The sequence below is a fragment of the Ursus americanus genome, chromosome 8 (assembly GCF_024610735.1).
Source record: "Ursus americanus isolate L20-20 chromosome 8, mUrsAme1.1.p, whole genome shotgun sequence".
Classification (NCBI taxonomy): Eukaryota; Metazoa; Chordata; class Mammalia; order Carnivora; family Ursidae; genus Ursus; species Ursus americanus.
Genome location: NC_142134.1, coordinates 52,629,272 through 52,649,785, shown reverse-complemented (window position 1 = coordinate 52,649,785; position 20,514 = coordinate 52,629,272). Strand labels below are relative to the sequence as shown.

The 20,514-nt window shown below is 37.6% G+C and overlaps 1 protein-coding gene across 7 annotated transcripts in view; it reads left to right on the top strand.

Moving 5' to 3' along the window:
* Positions 1-20,514, top strand: part of KLHL5 (kelch like family member 5) — an 89,960-nt gene that overhangs the window by 27,418 nt on the left and 42,028 nt on the right. For all 7 annotated transcript variants that reach the window (XR_006783129.2, XM_045816348.2, XM_045816350.2 and 4 more), the window contains 4 exons: positions 7,550-7,732; positions 10,354-10,490; positions 11,239-11,435; positions 16,378-16,590. Coding sequence is in view for 6 of the 7 variants with exons in the window: in XM_087864207.1 (XP_087720333.1) it covers positions 7,550-7,732; positions 10,354-10,490; positions 11,239-11,435; positions 16,378-16,590 (730 nt within the window). In the remaining variant the exon portion in view is untranslated. The remainder of the gene's footprint in view (positions 1-7,549; positions 7,733-10,353; positions 10,491-11,238; positions 11,436-16,377; positions 16,591-20,514) is intronic.

Sequence of the window (20,514 nt, the reverse complement as noted above, 5' to 3'; positions counted from 1 at the left end):
TAGAACTTAGTTTTATTCATGGCTGAATCCAGATACTCAAATAACCCCAGAAATCGATTATTCTCCCTGTCTAGATTCTGTTTTCCTTTGTGATGGCATTTTCTCGGGCAGATTCTCAGTGTGGTAGCAAAAGCCACTAGCAGCTGTAGATTTACTCTTTATGAGCTTAGCAACCTCAATGGAAAGAGAGTGACTCTCCCAAGAGTGCCAACCAACATCTTGAAATTGACTCTCATTGGCCTCGTTTGAATCATGGGTTCACTCAAACCAATTGTAATTATCAGGAGATACGATAACTTTTACTAGCCAGGTCCCAGGCCCTTATTCATTTTTGCCTGGGGGAGGATTCATCTTTGCCCACACCATGTGGACTGAGGTGGGGAATGTGTGGTTTCCCAAAAGTAGAAATGGGTCTATTGCCGCAAGAAAGAATCCTGGATAGGCAAAGACAATGTCCATTAAGACAGGTTTCCATGTCATTAACTGTTCTTTTTAAATGGCTGCATCGTCCTCCCGTGGGCAGATACACCTTTTGTTTAACCAATGTTCTGTTTCTTTTTGGAATTTAGATGGTTTCCAGTATTTTCCTGTTGGAAACAACCTGCGATAAACCCTCTATATACAAACAAATTATTGTCTCCTTTGGATAAAGTCCCAAGGTTGTGCACTTTTTATGGTGTTTGATTTGTATTCCCAAAGTCATTTCAGGAACATTACTATTATATTAATTCTCAGCAGCATTGTATGAAAGTGTCTGCTGGCCCTTCTGCTTCATACTGGTGGTTATTTAAGAAAATTTGATTCTTATAAACATTTAATTCTCTTTACTATAGGTATTCTGACCGTGGTACCAGGGAAAACGCCTTTAAATTTCAAAATCAAAAATGCTTACCTTGAGAAGGGAAGAGGTGAAGGTATTCTTTTTCCTTCCCTGTTGTCATTTCTCCTTATATACCTGCCTTGTCCTCCCCTTAAAGGAGATGCCCGAATCTCTTCTTCCTCATCCACTTAATTCCAAGATGCATTTCGGATCTCATCTGCTACTTGTTGCCTTTCCAAACACCGGTTCATATTGATCTTCCCCTTCTCTGTATTCCAATAGCAATTACGCTCCAGTTGGGGATGTACAAAATGATCACCTGGAGATCACTGGAGAGATGGTAAAAATAGAGCTGCTGTGTACATTTTGTCATATGCTTTTTTATTGAAATGTAGTTGGCATGCAGTATTAGTCTCAGGTATACAAGAGTGATTATTGATATACATTATGAAGTGATCACCACGATAAATCTAGCTACCATCTGTTACCATCCAAAGTTGTTACAATATTATTGACTATATTCCTTTATCTTATCCTTTAAAGCCCTATTTTTTCTATGTTTTAGAATATAAATGATAATTGTACAATGGTGTCTGTATATCTTTTATAAATTAGTAAATATCCATGTATTGGGGCACATGCTTAAAAGGATACTGGAAAGGATATGCATAAGAAAGATTTAGAGACTGCTAGCCTATACTAAACAATTTACATTCTTATTTTACATTTGTGGTTTTGAATATTTGCAGAGGATGCCAAAAGATTCATGATACAGTAATTTGCACTTTTGCAAAAGCATGAATTCTGAATGCCAGAAGCCATGAGGCAGATAGCTGGGAGTAAATCACTCACCGAGGGAGCCAGCCAAACAGACCGGTTAGAGTTCCAATGCAGCTTTGTTTTCTCCTCAAATCTACATACAGTGTAATTCTTATAAAGTGATTTTTAACACTTATTTTGAAAAATCACTCCATGAAGAAAGCCTAATGCAAATTCTGATGACAAAAGTGAAGAAGTCTAAGTAGTTTTTACTAAAAGGTGCTATTGGTCCTGGAATGTATTTTGTACGTACATATGCAAGCGTGCACACGTGTGAAATCTGAGGAATTGCAAGGGCTAGGCAGTGTTGCTATTTAATTTTTCTTTTTCCAGTTCATGAAACTTGACTCTTCAGATTCCTTCACTAAAGAATCCTCTCTCTCTTTGCATCCCCCCAGTTTCTAACAACTGGTGCAATACTGCATACTTTTCTATGTTTAGGCATTTTTCTGACTTACAAGTTCATTGCCTACTGCCAAGCGACAATAGGCTAAAGAGCAAATGTTTCTCCGTAGCCTGGAAATATTCAGCAATGCATAGTTCTCTACAGTGAACATCTATTTTGAAAGGTTTTAATGATTTACCATCCTAGTAGCATCATATAAATAAAATGAAGCAGGGATGTTAGATGTATTTCCTCTGTTATCATGTAAAAGATCGAGTAGAATCTCCGAGAAATATATATTAGATGCTCCATAAATGGCCTGTTCCCAAATGTTTATATTGTGCGTTTCGATGTCTGCCGGGCTTACTAAAGACCATTTTAATTAGGAAGTATGAGATTTCGTTATAAAACTGATAAAGCTAGGGATCATTTTTTTAAAGGATAACCAACCAGCCAAACAACATTGTAAAGACAAGAGACAGGCCTTTCCATTTGCCATTTAAAACATAGGTTCTATGAACAGTAGCTTTACCTTGATTGTGTACTTATTCTGTGCTAGGGCTATGCAGTCATCGTTTCATTTAATGATCCCCTCCATGAGGGATCCTTTAAAGAAAGTACTATGTGTTACTTATTCCTGTTTTGCTATTGAAAAAGTTAATAGAACTTTCTGCATTGACAGAAATGTCCTATACCTGCAGCATTCGTTTTGGCAGCCATTATCCCCCTGAAGTTATTGACTATTTGAAATATGACTAGTCTAACTAAAGAACTGAATTTTTAATTTAATTGTAGTTAAATTAAAATAGCACCATGTGGCTAGTGGCTATTGTATTGGACAGCACAGCTCTAGAATTTTCCTAAGATATTCTTGATCACTACACCATACCTCTCCAATTCAACTCTCCACACCAAAGTACATAATCAGAAAAGAAATAATAAAGAAATATTAGCATTGTAAATTACATGGAACCATAATATTAAAAGCAGATTAGCCAGGGATAGAGAGGTGATCTCCGTTCCATGGAAACCTAGAAGATTCTTGCTCTCTCATACCCAGCGAAGGGGCAGCCACACAGCAGTAGACATTTGTCTGAAATTCTTTATTATCTTTTCTTTCTGTGAAATTACCCTCATTCGTACTGTACCATCATTTTCCTTTCATACCCTTAGTCCTTGAGCTCACTGACGTCCTAAGGGTAAAGGTAGGCAAGAATTCCCATTTCTCTGGGAGTGGTTTGGCCAACACTGAATTCTTGCTGATCCTGTCCTTGTAACTGGCTGCCTATGTGACTTTGGTTGATTACCTTATCCATTTGGGGCCTCAGATTTTCTCATCACAAAATAAGGGAATTGAATTAAATGCATAGGTTCCTCCTAGATGTAAAAATTCTATGTATAATTTTTCTAATAGCCAAGATCCTATAACTGTATGGAGATGCAGTCATTGTTTTTTAGTAAATTCTTGTATTATTAAAATTTATATGTAAACCCACAAATTTCTTAAAACCAAAACAAGAAACGCTAGAAAGCTGTGCAGCCCTTTAAGTCTTTGGAATACTCTGTTTCTTCCTCTTTCATGCTTCCTTTGTGAATGGGTAGCTTCACTTTTCCACAGGAAACAAATCAGAAGTGTGCATTCCTTATGGTCCTTCATTTGTAGCAATGGATGAAAGTGATTTCTACACCTAGAAATCTCAGTAAATTAATTGTTGCTTTGAAATAACATGTTTATTTAACATGTGATGGCAGTGGAAGCCTTGAAAGCAAATAACAAAGTTCGAAATGTTATTTTAGAAACCTAAGTTATTGTTTGTTAATATGCATACGTATAAATGATTTTAATGTTCTACCTTTATGCTCATTTTATTTTTTTATTTTTTATTTTAAAGATTTTATTTATTTATTTGACAGAGAGAGAGACAGCAAGAGAGGGAACACAAGCAGGGGGAGTGGGAGAGGGAGAAGGAGGCTTCCCGCTGAGCAGGGAGCCCGACACGGGGCTTGATCCCGGAACGCTGGGATCATGACCTGAGCCGGAGGCAGATGCTTAACAACTGAGCCACCCAGGCACCCCTTTATGCTCATTTTAAAAATAACAAATATTCCATTAAGTTCAGCTAGTTCATTTAAAATATTTTAATCAAAGAAATTCAGTTGACACCTGTTTGAAGTAAAGTATCTATTGTGTAAAGCAATGTTTTGAACCTGTAAATTCATCACATGCCGATTTGTGCAATGTATCTGATGCTCCCTGAAGTGCACACCACCGTGCTTCAGCCTGGGACATGTGTTCAGATCACCTGTAGGGCTTTCAGAAAATGTGACGTTCAGGTCCCACCTCAGACCTAGCGAATCAGTCCGAGGGAATGAGGCTCTGAACGCAGAAGCTGAAAGACGCCCCAGGTTATTCTTATTCATTCCAGAGGTTAAAGAACCAAACACCCTGAAAGTTCTTGACAGGAAAAGAGATGGCCTCTTTATTAATTGGGCTTATATACCAACATCAAAACTAGCTTATAATCCTATTACAAATTTCTGTTGTTCTTTCAGAAGTTAACATCGGTTAGCATTTATGTTTGGATGATGGCAGTTCATCACTCAAAAGCATTCAATGAACTCTTTGTCTTGCCATTACTAAGAATTTAATGTAAGAAATGTGATACAGGGGCACCTGGATGGCTCAGCCGGTTAAGCGTCTGACTTTGGCTCAGGTCATGATCCTGGGGCCCTGGGATCGAGCCCCGCATCAGGTGAGCAGGGAGCCTGCTTCTCCCTCTCCCCCCTACTAGTGTTCTCTCTCTTTCTCTCGCTCTCTTTCAAATAAATAAAATCTTAAAAAAAAATGTGGTACAACATCTAGGAACCCTAAGAAAGAAGTACTTGATTTCTTAATCTTGTTCTTGAAAGAACTTGTGGTTTATGAAAATTAAATGTTCTAATTTTCTTTCATTCTTAGATCAGTAAAACCTTATAATCATTTGTCAGTATTTTGACAAAACTTCATTTTATTGAAAAATGTTTTAAATCTTCAAGTTATTCACCAAAGTTACCATCATACGTTATTGCACATGTTGTTTTCTCCTAGATTTTAAAATAAATTTTTTTTTAAGATTTTATGTATTTGACAGAGACACAGTGAGAGAGGAAATACAAGCAGGGGGAGTGGGAGAGGGAGAAGCAGGCTCCCCGCTGAGCAGGGAGCCTGATGTAGGGCTCGATCCCAGGACCCTGGGATCATGACCTGAGCCAAAGGAAGACGCTTAACGACTGAGCCACCTAGGCGACCCTTTAAAATAATTTTTAATTCTTATTCATTTGTATAAGCAACACTCAATGTATTTTTATGATAATTATCTTAAACATAAATTTGAGTATATTATCCTGGGTTTTCCAAGTCATTACATCAATAATATTCATAGTGTATGACACATGCATTCTAGATAATATATATTTTGCTTCTATTATTATTATTATTATTATTATTATTATTATTGACAATTATCCTCCAAGAACATTTTTTAGGGCCCATATTTGTATGCGTTAAGAATGCATTGGGCTGGGAGAATTTAGGTAGAGATACTGTTACCTTCTTTTTTTTTTTTTTTTTTTTTTTAAAGATTTTATTTATTTATTTGACAGAGAGAGAGACAGCCAGCGAGAGAGGGAACACAAGCAGGGGGAGTGGGAGAGGAAGCAGGCTCATAGCGGAGGAGCCTGATGTGGGGCTCGATCCCAGAACGCCGGGATCACGCCCTGAGCCGAAGGCAGACGCTTAACCGCTGTGCCACCCAGGCGCCCCAGTTACCTTCTAAAACTGATAAATCTCAATACAGTGTGAGAATTCTTGAGTGTAGCTGATGTGAATATTCTTACCCGATTGATCTTCCATGTGTGTATTTTACCTGTTCCTTCCTCTAAGCCCTCAGTCCTCTCCATTCAGCTCCTGTAAAGAGAAAGAAAGCGTGAGAAAAGAACACCTGCTCTTAGCCACGTCAGCCTGGAGGTGACGTAGTTCATTCCCATTATAAGACCACACCTGTTTTTGAGAGAGTGTGGGAAATGCAGCCTAGCTATATTCTCCGAAGAAAAAGAGAAAGGGTTTTAAAAGTGAACACACAGTAGTCTCTCTGACAGGCCTGTCTCTGTCATGAACAAACTGTAGGACTCCTGGCAAGGCACCTAATGTCCTTGGCTTCAGTTCTCTTGACTCTAAAAGATCCAGTGACTTTTTCTTTTTTGAGAAGGTTATTGGATGTTTATGTTAAGAATACTCTCTTAAGATACAGTGAGGATCGAATCAACAAAGCCTTCGTCAGAATCATAATATCTCTAAAAGTAAATCTGACAAGAAATGAGAACCAAGTTACGGCATTGTCGGTAGTTAATGGCATAGCCAATGGGATATTGATTACATAATTCAGGTGATCTTGGGGGTGCTGGGAGGGATGGACTTAGGACTTAGTTCCTAGTAGTAACCATTTCACTTTTTCACCGTTTCCATCAGTAAATCACAAGAAAACAGAGAACTCATACTTTTCAAATTCTAATTTGGAAATTTTCAAATAATTTCTAGATACCTGGGTTAGACCATCAAATTTCTTTTACCTGTAATATAAGTTATAGGTTATCTGGGCTTTTGAAGACTGACTAGAGAGTCAAATGAATTATTTATAACATTGTTTTTATGATAGTGTACAGTTAACACTGAACAATGCAGGAATTAGGGATACTAGTCCCCACACACGTCAAAAATCCACCTATAACTTCTGACTCCCCCAAACTTAACTAGTAATAGCCTGCTGTTTACTGGAAACCTTACAAATAACCTGAATTGTCAACACATTTTGTATGTTATATGTATTATATACTATATTCTTATAATAAAGTAAGCTAGAATAAAGAAAATGTTATAAAAACTAATATGAGGAAGAAAAAATCTCATTTTTATTATTGCACTATGTTTATTGTAAAAATTCTGCATATAAGTGAACCCCACAATTCAAGGCCGTGTTCGTCAAAGGTCAACTGTGTTTACTATTCTAAACAGTTATCCTGTAAATGAACTGTGGACTATAACCCATCTTTAAGTAAAGGATGGCTTGGATTTATATCTCTAAAATAGTTTCATTGCCTTCCTGCTTTCAAAGATTGATCTCTTATACCCTTAAATATAATGTTAGGAGATATGCTATCATTATGAATATAGCTTGGCTCTTTTACAACAGAGGAATTATGTTGACTGACAAAAAGATCTCAAAAACAGACACCACAAAGAATATGTATAGTTATTGACTACCAGATGTCAAATTCACTCACAATATTTACAGGACACATGTATGATTTGAGCCATTATTGAATTTAAAAGACACAAAAATGATGAATGACTGCACGTTACTATTGACTGGTAGCATTGATGACTTCTATTACATTTCAGGTTTTTAAAGGACTTGATAGAAATGATCTTTTCAATGTGATAGTCATATTTCAAAAGGTATGTCCTGTTTTTGTTTTTTTTTTTTCAGGACTTCCAACAGTAGTCAGACATTATCATCCTGCCATACTATGGAGCCATGTTCATCAGATGAATTTTTCCAAGCCCTTAATCATGCTGAGCAAACATTTAAAAAGATGGAAAACTATTTGAGGCATAAACAGTTATGTGATGTAATTCTAGTTGCTGGTGATCGCAGAATTCCAGCTCATAGGTAATTGTGTTCTAAATCTCTATATGTGAGAAATATTTCCTTACTAATTTAGTTATGCATGTTGAGATAATTTGTTCCAACTAAGTATTCCATATGCTTTTGGGAAGGGGTATTTTTCATGGGATTTCTACAAAGAAAACTGTGCATGTGAAATTATTACACAATAAATGACCCCAAAAGGGTCACTTTCCCTTTGCAGAAACACAAAAACAAAACACAACTAGCCTCAAATCAGTCAGTATTGTTTGGAATAGATTTCGGCTACTATGAACAGCTTTTCTCTTAAATTCTACCTATTAAATAAGTAACCTCAAAAGAAATTAGAGCTGTGAATATTTAGAAGCAAAAAAGTTAGTGGAATGAAATGGCAAAAACGGAAGAGTCTTAAAATTACAACATCTATCCCAACTTCTATTTGCTGACCTCCCAGAAATATGAAAAGCAGTGGTGTTAGGGAACGAAAACCTTTAACACAAATGAAGTACTATTTTTTGAGATAAGAAAAGACAGATGTTTAATAAAGAACAATTCATTATGTTTCCTTTGATAATTCCATGTTCAGTTGTTCCGTGTTAATCGCTGTTATGACCCCAAGGGTTTTTTTTTTTTTTTTGATGCTTTTAAAAACTAATTAACACTCTTTCCCCAAGGTCTTCTTAAACCTTCCAAAGTGAAAGTGAAATCATTAGAAAAAAATGGGCCTGGTCTTAGTTTCCAGTAATTCGACGGGCGTACATTTATTGAGATGCTACTAGATACTGTGACAAAAAGTCCATGTTGTGAGCGTCGGTTTACTAGAGAGAGACCTCAATCTGCATGTCACAGAGACATCTGAAATTCTTTTTTTCCAGAACAGAGCTCATTACCTTCCCTTCCACATATGTGTAAACTCTTACCACCTCACTCAGTGCCAGAAACTGCCAGCTGGTCTCCCTGCTTTCACTCTTTCCCCCTACATTCTGTTTGCTGCACAGCTGCCTGAGTGGTCCTTTAAAGTAGAACTCAGATCCAGTCACTGCTGTGATCAAACTGTTCAGTGACTCCTCATGTCACTGATTATAAAGGCCCAGTGAGCCATGTGATGGCCACTGCCTTCTGACGTTCTGTCCTTGCTCACTCCGCTTGAGCCACTCAGCCCCCGTGGTCCTCGTATGTGCCAGGCATGCTGCTCCAGCCTTTGGGTTTTTACAGTGGCTATTCCTTCTGCCCAAATGCTGTTCCCAAACACCTATATGATTACTTCATGCACCTCCTTCAAGTCTTTGCCCAAACGCCAGTTTCCAGTCAGACCACTTACTTAAACACCCTCCGACTCCGCATTTGCCCTTATCCTACTTTTCCCCCTTAGCGATTTCCATTCTTTAATGTACTCTAGAATTTACTTCTGTTTATTATTTATCCCCTTTCCCTCTAGAATGTAGGACTCCCTGAGAGAAGGGATCTTCTGTCTCTTATTTATACTGATGATAACTCAAGTACCTAGAACAGTGCCCAGTCCTTACTTATAAGGTGGAAATGTCTTTAGTGAGTAAATGAATAAATGGGTAATTCTCAGAAGAAGGCTGAATGACCAATAACCATTTGAAAAGATCTTCAGTCTCCTGAGCAATCAGGGGAATGAAAATTAAAACAACAATGAGATGCCATTTAACACCTTGCAGATGGCCAAAAATTTTAACATCTAACAATGTTGTGGGAAAATGTTCTCTCTCATACAGTGCTGGTGGGGGTCTAAATTGGCACAGCACTTTAGAGAGCAGTCTGGCAAGCCTAGGACTGGGCAGTGCACTCCTGGAGAGGAAGGAGAGTGGGAGTAGAGAGGAACACAGAGGGAACTTCAGTGATTATTGGTCTCTATTTCTAAATAAATAAAAAATAAATAAAGTGAATCTATATAAATGTGCTGACATGGAAAGATCTCCAAGACATCAGATAAAAAAATGCACATTTCAAAATATGTATTCATAACCTATTTTTGTTCATATCTGGCTATCAAAACTCTGGTCAGAGATGAACCCAATATATAATAATGTACTATTATAAAAATAGTTTTGTAGTGTTAAAACAAAAATAGTATCATTTGGTAATAAAATGTGAATGTTAATAATAATAATAATAATAATAATAAATCCCAAAAGTTAAAAACAACCTGCTAAAACCATTCTCAAATTTCTCCCATATATCTACTAATTCCACAATTAAACTAAAAAAAAAAAACAAAAAACCAACAACCACCAAAAAACACTTAGGTTATTTCCAAAAGTGATGAACAGAAAGCAACCTTCACATTTTTTTTCCTTTTTTTTATATAGTCAGTTTAATGCTGTGGGCTTTAGCTTTTCTTCTGCATGTTATAAAGTGATATTTGAGTAATGAATGGGTAAATCATTTACCTCAGCAGAAAATTTTCAGTAATGGTAATTTATTATTCCAAGGAAAGAACTAGAGCATAAAGCAATTTGTCAAACTTAAAATGCATTTCCCGGTACCACGCACTTTCTGTGGGTAGCAAATTAAAAAAAAAAAAAAAAAAAGGAGAGAGAAGCAGTAGCATTTATTAACAAACATCAACTTTAATGTGGTCACTGATTTTTTTTTTTCCTTCTGATAAATGTCCTCAGATTGGTGCTCTCCTCAGTCTCTGATTATTTCGCTGCTATGTTTACTAATGATGTCAGGGAAGCAAGACAAGAAGAAATAAAAATGGAAGGTGTTGAACCGAACTCACTATGGTCCTTGATTCAGTATGCATATACAGGTAATAAATCTGAAAATGTAAATCTAAAACCTCTTCAAATTATGTTGCATTATTAGATTTCAGATTTCTGCTTTAGGAAAGCCTGCCACAGCTAACAGTGAATGCTGCTATTGTAATTACCACCGCTGGTGATACCTTTATAAAGGTTAAAATCTTTATATTAGAATCTTTAAAATGGTTGTCATAGGGGCACCTGGGTGGCTCAGTCATTAAGTGTCTGCCTTCGGCTCAGGTCATGATCTCAGGGTCCTGGGATCAAGCCCCACATTGGGCTCCCTGCTTGGTGGAGAGCCTGCTTCTCCCTGTCCCTCTGCTGCTCCCTCTGCTTGTGCTCTCTCTCAGTCAAATAAATAAATAAAATATAAAAAAATCAATAAATAAAATGGTTGTCATAATTAAGCCTATTATTGGTATTTTTAAATGTTAATATAATTAGATAAATTATATAATGTTTTTAAGTTATTGGATTTCAAATTTGAGTGTTATATTTAATAGATATGCTACTTAATTAAAGCATCATTTAAAAATTCTGGAAAGAAGCCATTTGTTTTTTATTTTACTAGAAGTCACAAAGCTAATAAGGTTTTTTCATAGTTAATACTTCTTTTTCTCTTTGGACTGTCTGAAACCATCTAGGTCCAGGATTTGTATACGGAGCTCTTGTTTAGTATTACCATTAACACTGATTGTTTTATAAATTAAGGTTAATATAGTTCTATGGTTAATGGAATTTCTTTTTATCATTAAGGCCGCCTTGAATTAAAAGAAGATAATATTGAGTGCCTGCTGTCTACAGCTTGCCTCCTTCAGCTTTCGCAGGTTGTGGAAGCTTGCTGTAAGTTTTTAATGAAGCAGCTTCACCCATCCAACTGTCTTGGAATCCGTTCTTTTGCTGATGCCCAGGGTTGTACAGATTTGCATAAAGTGGCTCACAATTATACCATGGTATGTATTTTCTGAGAAGCAGAAAAGCATGTGCTCTTCATCTCATTCCTTCTTGTTGCAGGCTTGTCTACGTGGTGCTGTTTTCCCAGGGCTCGGCCACACGCCCTGAGGTTCAGGTTCACTGTCTAGTGCATAGTATTGTCATTGCGTTATAAGGGGGAAAACACCAAGTCCTATTTCTCTTGGATCTATGAGTCAAGCCTGATGTTAGGACAGTCGCTAAGAAGCAGAGCAGTAGCCTAGGACTGTTCTAGTCAAGAGTTTCAGATCTGCTGTTTTTAAAGCAGGATTTCCCCGATGTTTTGCTTTGCAGCACTTGAATGAATTTCAGAACTGCCCACATATTCACGGATGGAAATGGGTGACAGTGATTGTGGGGTATTGGTGCAGTACAGATGATAGGATGAAAGGGAGGCTTTTTATTAAAGGTAAATCTGATTATACATAAGAAGTGTTTTTAGCTAGGTAGAGAGATGTTCCTGGGAATCGTAGCAAATTGTGTGCTCAGAATAAATCACAGAGGAGGTTCTCATTCAGACACCGGAGGATAATGGATACAGACTGATCTAGGACAGCAAGAAAGGAAGGGCGTGTTGAGGGCATATTGTTAGGACCAGGCCCCACAGTCTTCATAGTGCAGGGATTTGGGGAAGGGAGGATATTTGGATTTTTAAGGAATGACCGTCTTGTCACACTGTGGCAGGCAGGTCTTCGCGGCTGGGCAAAGATCGAGGACTGTTGCTTTCAATCTTGCAGTTAGGGCCATACAGCTCCTAAGAGAAGAAAGACTGTGAACATTCACTCACACTTACACCTTCTCCTCCATCCTTCCATTGAGTTGGTTTGTCTGTGAAGGGATTGATGTACTTTAGGAGTCTTTCACTACAGAAATAGAGATTTTGGAACAATTATAAGAACAGATGTTGACAACTATTGGGAAGAATAATTCTTCCTACTTCATAAGCTCGATGTGAGGATTAAATGAGTTAATCGGAGTGTAGCACCAAAATAGTGATTGACACATGGTAAACCCAGTCAATAAATGATACCCTCATCATTGTCACCATCATTGTACAGATCTACTCTATTCAGCACAACGGGGGTTGATGTGAGAGAACAGAAGCAGTCGTTCTAAAGTACAACCTTTATGATTCGTATTCCCCCCGTGCTATCATCACTTCTCAGGAATGTTTCTTGTTTATAACGGTCATAGAGCTTGTGTGACAAGGTAATACTGTACAGACCTGGCATCTTCTTTTTTTTTTTTTTTTTAAGATTTTATTTATTTATTTGACAGAGATAGCCAGCGAGAGAGGGAACACAAGCAGGGGGAGTGGGAGAGGAAGAAGCAGGCTCTTAGTGGAGGAGCCCAGTGTGGGGCTCGATCCTATAACGGCAGGATCACGCCCTGAGCCGAAGGCAGACGCTTAACCACTGCGCTACCGAGGCGCTCCAGACCTGGCATCTTCTAAATTAAGTCCCAAGGAAGATTTTTTCACAGCTCTGTCTTTATCTTTTCCTTGCAGATTTCTCATTTTAACCTTAAACCTCAGGTTCAAATAGTTTTGGGAGTAAGATGACTATAAATAAAATTGGGTTTCTTTTCTTCATAATCAGTTCATCATTTAAGTAATACCTCTTTCCTAGGAAGGAGTTTTATTCACATGAAAACATTTGTATGCATTTAGGTCACTCCCATTGTTTATAGTAGAGGCCCAGTGGCTGCTTAGACATAATGGCTTAGACATAAATTAAATTTAAATTGGCTCTTTTTTAAAAATTAAAGTTGGTGTGCAGTATTATTTTAGTTTCAGGTGTACAACATAGTGACTTGACAGTTCTATACATTATGCAATGCTTACCATGATAAGTGTAGTTACTTTCTATAACCATACAGAGTTATTTCAATATTATTGATTCAGCTCAATGTTTTTAAAGCTATTTTCATAGCCAATTAGTTGGGTAGGGTTTTTTTTTTTTTTCCTCTCAAGGCTATTATTTGACATTATTCAGTTTCAACAGAGAGGTAAAATTTAATTCTAATGACAATAAGTCATTTAGAGGCAGATTGTCTGATTTCAATTGTTGCTATGGGAACTCAATGAAAATGTATAGCAAAATTCAATCTCCAATTTAAATAAATCCCTCAGTAGTTTCATTTGCTTGAAAACTAATTCCAAATGGAGAAAAGGCATAATGCTAGCAAGTGTTTGGTAGCATGATAGCTATTTATATCACAAAATAGATTTTTTAAAGTTTTTATTTAAATTCCAGTTAGTTAACATACAGTGTTATATTAGTTTCAGGTGCACAATATAGTGATTCAACAATTCCATACGTTACCCGGTGCTCATCACAACAACACAAAATAGATTTAAAATCCGAAGTGAGCATAATGCCACATAGTGAATTCAGTTGTCTCGATGAGTAAATGGTGCACGTACTTGGAACGTTCGCTCATCCTCTATGAACATAGGTAGGAAAGGATGAGGAGTTCCTTCTTGTAATCCTGGAATGTGGAGACTTGTTCTCACTCTGACTGCCACTGAATATGACCTGGCACGAGTCCTTTAATCTCTACCAAAAAGCCTAACACTGAGTGTATCATTACAAATATTTAATGGCATTATGGATTTGTGAGATAAATATAAGCAATTACTTTTAAATTTTTGAATTTTGTTTCTTAACCTAGAAAAAACACTGAATTCTAGCTAAAATACCTGCTGTAAAACCAAATAATATTTTTGAAAAGCACTTTGTGCTTAACCTTGAGTTCAGTAGTCTTTCCATAAGTTGTTGAGAGACTCGATTTTCACTTAAAATGAGTTGTACTAGAATGGAATGGGCATGGTTCTGAAATAGAAAATCAACAAATAAATAATAATATGTATAATAGTCCTTTTCTATTTGGTGAATTAATACCATTGCATTGGTAATGCCATTAATACCATTTTAAAGTAAAGCAATTGTTATATCACTATGGTGTAAATGTTGGTTACACTATACACAACTTTGAGCGATTAGAAATGTGTATTAGTTTGATTTCTTGACAACCTTACCTAACATTATGTGATAAATGTATTTCTGTGCATCTATGTGGTCTTTGTTTTTGAAATTTTAAATGCCTGCTTAATAGCCTATTGAGTTACAACCCCCTATAGCTGGACCTTTGGGCTAATTCCCATTTTGTACTATTATAAGTAATAATACAGAGAAGCATCATTAGAGAAGCATCAGCTTTTTTTTTTCCTCTTGTGAATTATTTATTAAGGATTAAACTGCTAGTAGGATAACTGGGTTGAGAGCCTCAACATTTTTATAGCTCTTACAATGTGTTACCAGATTGTTTTATAATGTCAGTATGCAACTGAGTAGAGCAGTTTGCTTGAAGCCAACATCGAGGTTTTATTAAAATATATTTCTGAAAATGAGAATCAGTCATTTAAAATAGATACATTTGGGCATCTTTAACAAATCGTGATAAATTGGAGCAATTGAATTTAGTTAATTATTCATGTATGGTTTCCTGTTAAGAATTTCCAAGAAAGGAATGTCAACCCAAGATATATTTTAGATCGGTACCTAATTTGGGTTACTGCAGGCTACATGGAACATATAATTCTCATTTTCATATAGAAGATAGTTGCTGGTAATCCTTACCTCTAGCTCTAATTTAAATGGCCCTGCCTATGTCACTGAAACCGTGTATACCGAGACAGCCACAGCACACTGGGAAATATAAGAAAAACATTAAGGGACAATATGTGTAGCATTTGCATTTATATTAAAGCTAAGTAAACAATCCAGGCATTAAGACTTGTAACCTTGCACACCAGATAGTAAATTTCCCATCTCTTGGGACGGTTTAGCATAATATCCTAGTAAAGGTCATTATCTCATAGCTAAAGCCCTTTCTGTCTCCCAATTCAAATTATAAGGAGACTGACTCTGGTATGTGGCTGCAAATGAATTATCTTCAGTCCAAGGTCCTGGAGTGCCAGTGCATTCTACGTCAATGCTTTTGTTTTGGCTTTCTTTGAGACCCAAACAACTTCATACATGGATTAGAACTTTTTCAAACAGACCTAAACTCCTGGGTGGTCTTATGAATTACATGAAAACACTCTTGAAGGGGCCAGTGAGAGCCAGGAGAGCCCTAAGGATACATGGTCTTCCCTGAGCAGTCTGAGAAGACTTCGGTGGTACAGGACGGTCTTGGGAAATCCAGCCAGCCTGGCAGCCGTCTCTGGATAAGAGAAATCACTTCACGGCTCCCCCAGGTATCTGGCTGCACTGTAAGCCAAATTCTTCTGCAACCACAAACGTGACCTAACTTGGGTGTTAGACTGTCCTATATCTCAGAGTCTAATTCATTTTTTCTACCCTCTACCTCTTGAAAGACTTGTTGAAACTATTCCCTAACTTGAACAAAGCAAAACCTAAAAATCCCAGGTCCATTTTTAAAGTGTACCAAATGGTAGGGGCTCCTGGGTGGCTCAGTCAGTTAAGCAGCCCATTCTCAGTTTCGGCTCAGGTCATGATCTCAGGGTCCTGGGATTGAGCCCCACATCAGCCTCTGCGCTTAGCGGGGAGTCTGCTTGAGGATTTTTCTGTCTCTCCCTCTCCCTCTGCGCCTCCTCTGCCCCCCACTTGCATGTTCTCTCTCTCAAATAAATAAATCTTTTTAAAGAAAAAAATAAAATGTACCAAATGGCAAAATTTAATTCTACGGATATGGAGACTTACAGCGTAACAACATAATTGCAGTTTAAATGTTATTTTGTACTGTGCTTCCTTCCTAGTAAACAGTAATGCTATTTTGTAAGGAAGGTTTCAAGATTAAACTGTGCTTTGGCATCTAATTCAAAAATGTTTATTTTCTCTTAAATAACCTGATGGACAGAAGGAACAATATTGTTGATGTGCTATTTGTCCCCTCTAGGAACATTTCATGGAAGTAATTCGAAACCAGGAATTTGTATTACTACCAGCCGGTGAAATCGCAAAGCTCTTGGCGAGTGATGACATGAACATTCCTAACGAGGAGACAATCCTGAATGCGCTTCTTACTTGGGTCCGTCACGATCTGGAACAGAGACGGAAAGATCTCAGTAAACTTTTGGCTTATATTAGGCTACCTCTTCTTGCACCACAGGTAAACCGTTATTGATTTTTTAAAGTCCGTATCCCAGTTTCAACAGCATTTGGGTATTTTATGCTAATCGTGTTAATCTGTACATGTCTATAGGTTTTTTCCTTCTATCTGATAAGGTTATTTTACATATACTCCGATGAAATGTGTAGATGAAAAGATAGTTAGCTAAAAAAAAATTTCTGCTTATGTTTTTGACCCAGTAGGTCTGGACCTAAATTGCATTAATTAAATAACATTGTTGCTTAGGGGTTAGTAATTTTATTTGACTCAGCTTACAAACCTACCCTAGCAATTGAAGAATTAGTAAAGCTGCGGATGAAAGTAGCAATGGACGCCAGGAGCCAGAAAATTTAGATTAATTCGTTCGCTACTATTAAGTATCCACTAAATGCTGGATTCTGGTGGTATAGAAACTGAGGCATGGTAAGAGTTCCCACTCTGTCTGTTGGCATAGTCACACACCCCAGGCAGATGGAGATAACATCCTCTTTGACTGTCTCACGGGATTATTATAAAGATGAGAAAAGTGCTCTGTGAGATCAGATGGCTACAAATAATCGTGGTAGGATTATCAGCATTATTTTAGAATTGAGAGCTCTCTAGTAAGTGTATTCAAGCAGTCCGTCTGAACACATTTGCATGCATGTTTCCGCTTTGTAGAGTTCTAACTGGGATATACAGTAGTCCCCCCTTATCCGCAGTTTTGCCTTCCCTGGTGTCAGTTAGCTGCAGTCAGCCTTGGTCAGGAAGCAGATGGTTCTCCTGACCTCTTGTCACACATCACAGGGCCGACGTCCACTCACCTCACTTTGTCTCATCACATAGATGTCTTATCATCTCATGTATTCACAAGAGGAAGGAAGGCACGAGAAAGACCACATTCGCATAACTTTTATTACACTTTGATGGTCCTGTGTTATTATTTGCTGTTCTCTTTTTGTGCCTAACTTTTAAAGTAAACTTTATCATAGGTATGCACATATAGGAAAAAACAGTATATATAGGGTTCAGCACTATTTGCAGTTTCAGGCGTCCACTGAGGGTCTTGGAACATACCCCCCATGGTTAAGGGAGATTACAGGAATTCCCTCTGCCTCCTTTGCTGCTTAGCTTGAAGGCTTGAATAGAGAAAGAGGTCTTGAAAGTGAAGGAAGAAGGAGCTGTGACTGGTCAAGGACAGATGTTTGTTGTTCAAGTGCCATACATTTTTTCTTACTTGTTTTTATCTTGAGGATTATGTATTATTTCCAGCGGTTGTTAGCAAGTTACTGTTCGCTCTCTACCTTATAGAGACGAAAAGTAGTGCTGATGCTTTACAAGAAAGACGTCCTCTTCAGAGGTAGAATGTTATGTGAGTTCATCGAAGGTGAAACTGTACTAATTGATGACAGTTCAGGAAAATAACACTGTAAAATGTTTCCCTTGGAATCAGATTTAAAGAAGAGAGTTACAGTTTACGTTCTTAGCAGAAGTTTTCTTCGTATCCTTTTCTAGGGTAAAGAAAATAAATCTGAAAAATCCTAGTAGACTTTGAAAAGAATCTGTGCGATTAAGTAACCTGACGATTGACTTCAGCCCTGCAGTTTCCAATATTTATGATACGATATTTGCATGATTCCGAGAGACGTTTAACATTTCTGTTACCCAGGTACTGCTGATAATCATAACCATAAGACCTCAGAGTTGAAAGGCAGTCATTTAGCCTAACACCTGTTGTACAAACGAAGTAACAGACCAAAAAAGTAAAACCATATGCTCAAGATCATAAAGCGATTGCAGGAATTCCTGTCCTTCTACATTGTAGTTTTATTTGCCTTTGCTACTCGGCTAACATCATAGAGCTAATAAGAGACAGAGGTAGATCTTGAACCCAAGTTCAGTTCTCTGCCTTTTTCACTGAACCGGTCAGCCTCTTGAATGTACTATGTGTAAAATTGCTTGGTCAGGGGAGGTATATCCAGTGGAAGAAGAAATAAATTAAAAAATAGATTTGTGACTACCGTATAAGGAGAGGAAGGCAATGACAGATACAGGAACATGGCATTATGAAAGGAACTGGAGTAGCCTGCCTGGGCTGATGGTGGGGAAGCTGGGAGAACTTTCTCAAGTGTCACTGGGTCTGCATCCTGAGTAGCTGCCCAGAAGAGGGGGCATGATAGCCCAGGAGAGACAGGAGATTGCACCTGGTTATGGAGTCATGAGCAAACGTGTCATGCGCTGGAATTTGAAGAGAGCTCGCGTGGCTCGAGTGCAGACATACAAGGGCAGTGTGGAGAGACAAGGACTCTCTAGTGAGGCAAGGAGTTTGCGTCCTAGCCCCAAAGCAGTGAGGAGGCACTAAAGGGTTTTAAGTAGGGAATGGCAGAATTATTGCATTTAGGAAGATCTTCTAACTGCATTGTGAAGATTGGATTGGAGCGGTCAAAGTAGAAATCCATTAGGAAGACTATTGGATTCAGACAAGTGAATTAGGCGCTCTCTGGCAGTGCAGGTAGAGAAATTACCAGACTCAAGAGCTACTTAGGAAGTAGAACTGATACAACTTAATGACCAATTGAAAGGTGCAGGGTACCAAAAAAAAGAGGGATCCAGAATGATTCTGATTTGTGCAACGAGATTAAGGAAGGTGCTGTCAATTAAGGCAAAGAGTATCTTGGTCTTCACTGTTCTGTTCTCAATTCTCATTACTGTTTTCTACTGAAAGTCAAAGATATAAAATGAGCCAGTATTTACCTTTACCATTCTTTTAATTACATGTTTTTGATACCAAAACATTTTTCAAGCCTATAGAATTCAGAAATCATTCACATTCTATTTTTTACTTTAGTTAGTATTGGAGGGGGCAGTTTTAGAGAAACAGTCATATGGAGATCAAGTATGTGAGTGAAGATAAAAAGGTACACATTGAAAATGTTTCTTCATTTTTCTAAATGCCTTCATTTAAGTAATTTGTCATTATCTAATGGCAGAGATGGCATAGTGTTCGCCTAAAGGCAGAGTATAGAAGAATGTATAGTTTTTAGTTCTCTTTCAGTACCTTCTGAATCGTTTTCCAAATGATTTTTGGTACTTTCCATTTGATTAATCATGTGGATTAATGTGCTTTATATTCCCTTCTATTACTCTCATCTCTCTACTTAAATATGATTAATCTCATCTATTCATAAAGTATAGAGACTATTAGCGTATTTAAGAATATCTTTTACTTCAGGACGCCTGGGTGGCTCAGTCAGTTAAGCGTCTGCCTTCGGCTCAGGTCATGATCCCAGGGTCCTGGGATCAAGTCCTGCATCGTGCTCCCTGCTCAACAGGGAGTCTGCTTCTCCCTCTGCTTCTCTTTCCACTCGTTCTCAATCTCTCTCTCTCAAATAAATAAATAAAATCTTTTTTAAAAAAGAATATATTTTACTTCAAATTGTAGTACCCATTAAATCTCCCAAGACTTGACTTTCTATAATTTTTCACATTTATTTTTATTTAGAAAGGACTAAAGTAATTATATATAACAGAAGTAATATAAACATTAAGATCAATCTAGATGAGCCAACTCAGTGCACATTTGGTAATGGTTTCTGTAGCAAGTATAACTATATTTTGTGTGCATAGAAAAGATATGGAGTAATTAATACCATAATTTATACTCCGGCCTAGGTCCTGAGACTTATGTCTTAATTTGGCTTTTTTGCTGTTAGCATGCTGTTCTCAGTTTCGAAATGCCACAAACTTTTTGGACATCTGGGATCTTTCCACAGTTTGGCTATTGTGGACATTGCTGCTATGAACATTGGGATGCAGGTGCCCCTTCGGATCACTACGTTTGTATCTTTGTGGTAGATACCTGGTAGTGCAATTGCTGGGTCATAGGGTAGCTCTATTTTCAACTCTCTGAGGAACCTCCATACTGTTTTCCAGAGTGGCTGCACC